This window comes from Mastigoproctus giganteus, chromosome 6, assembly GCF_048544385.1.
Source record: "Mastigoproctus giganteus isolate SK-2022 chromosome 6, ASM4854438v1, whole genome shotgun sequence".
NCBI classification, from domain to species: Eukaryota; Metazoa; Arthropoda; class Arachnida; order Uropygi; family Thelyphonidae; genus Mastigoproctus; species Mastigoproctus giganteus.
The window spans coordinates 235,883,158-235,889,165 of NC_143580.1; the positions used below are offsets into that span (position 1 = coordinate 235,883,158).

Here is a 6,008-nt window from a genome sequence, read left to right on the forward strand (position 1 = left end):
TAAGAATTTAAATATATAAAAAAAATATATTTAAAAAAAATAGTCTGACATCTTTGAAATACAATTCATTACGATTATTTGTACCCGGATCTGAGTCCGAACATCGTTCGTATTACGCGGTCGAGGTTCGGGTCGGGCCAAAGCCCGAGAGCCCCCGTGTAGCCGAGCGGTAGAGACCTGTAATTTTATTTCAGTGCGCTTTAAGTACTTACACAAATAAGAAAATCCAAACATTAATCAACACCAGATATGTCGCTAAAGCCCTCGTACAGCACTCCAGGAATATTTCGTATAAAAATAAAATGTTTTTTTAGTTATATCAGTAGTTCTGTTGCGATCAGGAAGTATCCTAGGTGTCACTGTTCATTAAAATGGCTGTGCCGTCTTATTTCGGTGAAGTTTTGCCTCTTTATTCTCGCGCTGTAGAAGATGGTGAGGAAGATCAAATTGTTTCTATTCCAGAACTGAAGTTAGAATTAAATGCAGAGTGTGAGGAATATGTATCTGAGTTATTTGTTTTTGCTGTTGGTATTAATGCAACGATCTTCGCTGATGTTTACCTTTTGTCTTCAGCCCGTCAGATAGCTGAAGTAAAAGTGCTTCCTTGTCCGGAGAATGAGGATGTTTCAATTACAGGATTGAATTATAAGAAGTTACCATATTCGGTGGGAACTCTCTACTATGATTCAGCAATGAAAATATTGTTTTTCACTTCTTCACAAAATCTGCCTGTCGACCAGGTCGTTTCTCTTGCTCAAGAAATATTTGAAAAGTTTCAGAGGTCGCTTACTTGTCCCACGGTCGTGTTAACTTCTACTCATATTTGCGAGTATAAGACTTCCTTATCACTTGATAAGTTGAAAGCGCCCTTTGTTAGGGCTCTTTACACATCAAGTTATCCAGAAGATAGTGTAGGATGTGAATATTTAGAGCAACCAAACACGGTGTCAGGATTTGCCGCTGCTATTTTAACAGAATGCGAAATACGAAATATTCCTGGAGTGCTATACGAATGCTTCAGCGACGTGTCTGGTGTTGATTCGTGTGCTGTTAAATCTTTTGATTTTGTGTTTGGAATTTCTTATTTGTGTAAGTACTTAAAGCGCGCTGAAAATGTGGATCATAAATTAAAAGATCATTGTTTAATTAAGATGAAAGATTCAGGAAATTTATATATGTGATTTAAATTGTATTCTGGAGTTGTATAAATTTATTAAATTTTGTTTGAATAATAAGAGTTCCTTCTTTTTTTTTTTTGTTTTTTTAAGGTTGGGGTTAGATTTTGACTTGAATTCTTTTGCTCAAAGAGAAATATTTGCGTAGAGCAAAATTCAGTAAACTAACCAGAAGAATCCGATGAGATGACTGGGATAAATTGGTTAAATTCTTAGAACATGATATGTGCCTACAGAGAAGAGGTTTCAAAATTTTTAATAAATTACAACTAGGTACAAATGATCAAATAAAAACAACTCCATCTCTCAAGCAGAATGGAAGCAACACTATTCCAAACTATATTATAGCCCTTGCTCTAGGGAATGGGAAGATGTATCTGTGGTAACCGAAGATGAAGAAAATATAACGATGGAATAACTAGAGTTAATATTACAAAAATCAAAAAACCGAAAAAGCCCAGGCATAGACAATTCAAATGTAGAACTATTTAAATATGATGGCACCTTATTAAAAAATGTACTACAAATTATTTAACCTCATATAGCATAAGCAACAGATACCCAAAGATTGGGAAACAGGAATAGTAATCAATTTACGCAAAAAAAAAAAAAAAAAAAAAAAAGGCTCCGGAAATAACCCTAACAACTACAGAGGGATAACACTGCTATCAACTGCTTCATAGCTATACTCTAATATACTAAAGAATATACTTAATAAATATAGTGAACAATTCTTCAGAGGAAGAACAATGTGGGTTCAGAAAAGGAAGAAGCACAATAGATGCCATTTTCTTATTACAACAAATTTTGGAGAAAAGAGGAGAATTTAACCTACCAATATTTTTGCTGTTTATTGATTATGAAAAGGCGTGTGACAATGTAAACCGGGGAAAACTTGGGCCTTTAACTTAAAAAGATTAGCCTTTTACTACAGACCTACAGGTAAGTGTGTTGTCTGACAAACCTACAGGTTGACTACAGACCTACAGGTAAGAGAGATGTGAGTCGACCAAGACAATGGCAAGATCAATAGCTACAACGGAACAGGTCTTAAAAGACCTAAGTCAGATCAAGCTCATGATGATGATGATGAGAAATATTCGAAACACATTTGCCAGTTCTTCAGTTTATAGAAATGTACTTGTTAATAATTCAACGTAGAACTATTAGAAAGTTCAGGGACTGGATTTACTAAAAATATCTGAATATCAAATGAGGAAAAGTTTTTATTGTATTTTGTAACTTGGAATGTTTAGAAATTTTAAAGTAGGTTGCATGTATAGACTTATTTTTATCTTTTGTTTATGGTAAGTTTCATATAATTTTTCAGTATGAAACAAATTACTGTAACACAGAGTGAAAACGGATACAAAAATAGATTTTGACAAGTTTAATAATGAGAAATATACATATATTAGATTAGATACATATAAACGAAAAGCTTTTGGTTGTTTTGTCAACCTTTCTCAGTTAAACTGACAGTTAAGAAGACAGTTAAGTTATTCTTAACTGTCAGTTTAACTGAGGAAGGTTGACAAAACAACCGAAAGCTTTTTGTTTGTATGTAATAATATATGTATCTTTCCCATTATTAAATTTGTCAAATCTATTTTTGTATCCGTTTTCGCTCTGTGTTACAGTAATTTTACTTTTATAATGAATCCAGAGTACACGGGCCTCTTTTACCTATTGGTAACTCTCTAAGAGGCTTCTGGATCAGCTAGTGTATAATCTTGCTACCTCTACTCTGCCAGATAGTGACTGGAGGGAGTCCGAGTAGTGTGTATGCAGGAAGCATTGTCGAGGCCACGTTATGTCAAGGATCTGGGTATATTCTTACCACATGTACGCCATATCCAAAAATTTCATTGCTTCATACAGCATGTCCCATTCACTTTTTCTTACTATTGAATACACCATGAATTGTCAAACTAATAGAGCAAGCTTATCTCCAAAAAGATCTAAACCTCCCAAGGAATTCCTAATTCATTTCACAAATATACGTGGTCTCAATTCTAATCTCGACGATGTCCATTTCCACTTGCAGTCTGCCAAACCCCATGTACTTTTTCTGACCGAATTTCAGTTATCGGTTGATTCAACTACTGCTCATCTCAGATGCCCAAATTATTCGCTGTATGATTCCTTTCGCCTCAAAGGTGGTACTTGTGCATATGTTGGTTCTGATATTCCCTGTCAGAGACTTGGCAATTTGGAATCTCCTCTCTTTGATCTTCTCTGGCTTAAAATCTCTCTACCTCATTGTGTCAAATTCATCTGTTGTCTCTACTGTTCTCCCAACTCCACTAATCACTTGGAGCTCTTTGACTTCCTCTCTTTGCAACTTGACTTTCTCCAGTCCAACTTTCCTAACAGTGAGGTAATTTTCCTTAGTGATTTTAATGTTCACAACTCCAGCTGGCTTCCGTTTTCTAGTCACACCGACCCAGCAGGTCGAGATGCTGAGGCTTTTGCAATTACTAATGACCTAGCACAGATTGTTCATTTACCTACAAGAATACCGGACAATCCTAATCATACAGCCAATACGCTTGATCTTTTTCTCACAAACAACCCTTCTAAGTACACGGTCGAAGTGAGAAGTCCTTTAGGCACTTCAGACCACAACTTGGTGATTGTCTCTTCTCCAATGGAACCTTTATCTCATGGCTATTCCCAACCTCGTGTTGTTTGGCATTACAAGAATGCAAAATGGGAGGACCTTTGAGACTTCTTTTCTTCTTTTCCTTGGTCGGATTACTGTTTCAAAACTTCTGATGTCAACGTTTGCTCAGATCGTGTCAGTGAAATTATTCTTGCAGGCTTTTACCTAAAAACTAATTGCCTGACGTGGTAGCCTTGGCTACCAAAATTTTTAGTAGTATTTTAAATGTGACTTGGCGCATTATGGTCTTAGCTGCCTATGCGCCATAAAAAAATCAAATCAAATCAAATCAAATTCTTGCAGGAATGGAATCGTTTATCCCACACTCCACTCTAAAATCTTGTCATTTATCTAAACCTTGGTTTTCCAATAAATGTGCTAAGGCTGTCCAAGAGAAGAATGTTGCATATCGTAATTGGCTTGTTTCTAATTCTTCAGTTTCATTTTCTGCTTACACCAAAGCTCGCAACAATTGTAAAGCAGTTATTAATCAGTCCAAACTAGAGTTTGAACAGGCTAAGAGTAGAAAACTTGCTTCTTGCCCTAATGGTAGCCGAGCATTCTGGTCTCTTGCCAAAGCTATTGACCGCAACTTTTGCCCATCTCTGCTCCCATCTCTGTCAAAACCAGATGGTTCTGTTGTCAGTTCAGCCAAGGATAAAGCTGACCTGCTAGCATCGCATTTTTCTTCTAGCTCATGTATTAATGATCTTGGTAAAACACCTCCCACCATTCCCAACATGCTCCATTCAATGCCTCCTGTGGTCTTCCATCAAAAGGATATCAGAAGGATTTTGATGAATCTTGATGCTAAGGAAGCTCCAGGTCCTGATGGTATTTCTCCACTTGTTCTCAAAACCTGTGCTCCTGAATTTACTCCTATTCTTTGCTGCCTTTTTTCACTTTCTTATTCCAAAGGCGTTTTTCCTTCTGCTTGGAAATTTGCTCATATCCAGCCAGTTTCTAAAAAGGGTGACAAATCCCTCCCATCCAATTATCGTCCCATTGCAGTTACTTCTACTCTTTCTAAATTAATGGAGAAATCAATTAACCGCCAACTCTTAAACTACCTAGAAACCTTCCGTCTGATCAATGATTGCCAGTATGGATTCCGTCAGTGTCGATCCACTGGTGATATTCTGGCTTATGTTACCCATTTATGGACTAATTCAGTGGAAAGGTTCAGTGAAACACAAGTAGTTGCTCTTGACATCTCAAAGGCTTTTGATCGTGTTTGGCATAAAGGTCTTCTAAAGAAGCTTCCATCTTATAGTTTGCCAACTGTTTTTAGTAATTGGTTATCCAGCTTTCTCTGTGATCGCTCACTGAGAGTGATGGTAGATAGCTCTCTGTCTTCTAACTTCTCCACTAATGCCGGTGTCCCCCAAGGTTCAGTTCTTTCCCCCACTCTTTTCCTCTTGTATATCAATCACCTTCTTCCATTGACTGGAAATCCTATCCATAGTTTTGCTGATGATAGCACATTGCATTCCACTTTCCATTTTGAGAAAACTTGTCCTGCTCAATCAGCTTCAACTTTAACTTCAAGGAGCAAGCAAAGCAAAAGGGGTTCTTCCTGAAATACCTTTGTACACAGAAAGCAAATCAAGAACATGAGTATGACTGTACTCTTGAAACTAGCAGTGGGGGAGTGAATGTGGTGCTCCTACAAATGATATGAACTCTAAGACAGAAGTTCCACAAATTGGAGATATTTCTGGAAAACACACAGAGGAAAAAGAGGATGTCAAGAAAAGTGAGAGTACTGCAAAGTCTGCAAAAGAAAGATGATATTGTTCCTGACTTGAATTAACACTGCCAAATTGCCCTGTTGTTGCAGTGATAATTTAGAGACAGCTTATATTAGCATTAGTAGAGGCATATGATGCAAGAAAGCAAGCCAAAAAAAAAAAAAAAACCACTCCCATTTCACCCCTCTGTTCGTTCAAAATACCTGTCCAGCTCAGGCTTAAATTTATTTAAGGCTGAGCTGGACAACCAACTACCCACTGGCTAAAGGCAAACTTCTGCACATCTATCCTACAACTGTCTTTTCTCAATTTGAATTTATGCCCTCTCAGGTGATTATTCTGAGCAAGAGGAAGAATCCCAACAGCATTGAGCATGCTCAAACCATTCAAGGCTTTATACACCTCAATCAGATCACC

The 6,008-nt window shown here is 37.1% G+C and overlaps 1 protein-coding gene across 1 annotated transcript; it reads left to right on the forward strand.

Moving 5' to 3' along the window:
* Positions 1-371: 371 nt before the first annotated feature.
* LOC150085103 (proteasome assembly chaperone 1-like) lies at positions 372-1,181 on the forward strand. The gene has a single exon (XM_090376466.1). It carries the CDS (start codon positions 372-374, stop codon positions 1,179-1,181), a length of 810 nt encoding a protein of 269 aa, XP_090232592.1.
* The last annotated feature ends 4,827 nt before the right edge of the window (positions 1,182-6,008 follow it).

What these genes read in the sequence shown, in the direction of transcription:
- LOC150085103 (XM_090376466.1), top strand. Translation starts at nt 372, where the DNA reads ATGGCTGTGCCGTCTTATTTCGGTGAAGTTTTGCCTCTTTATTCTCGC.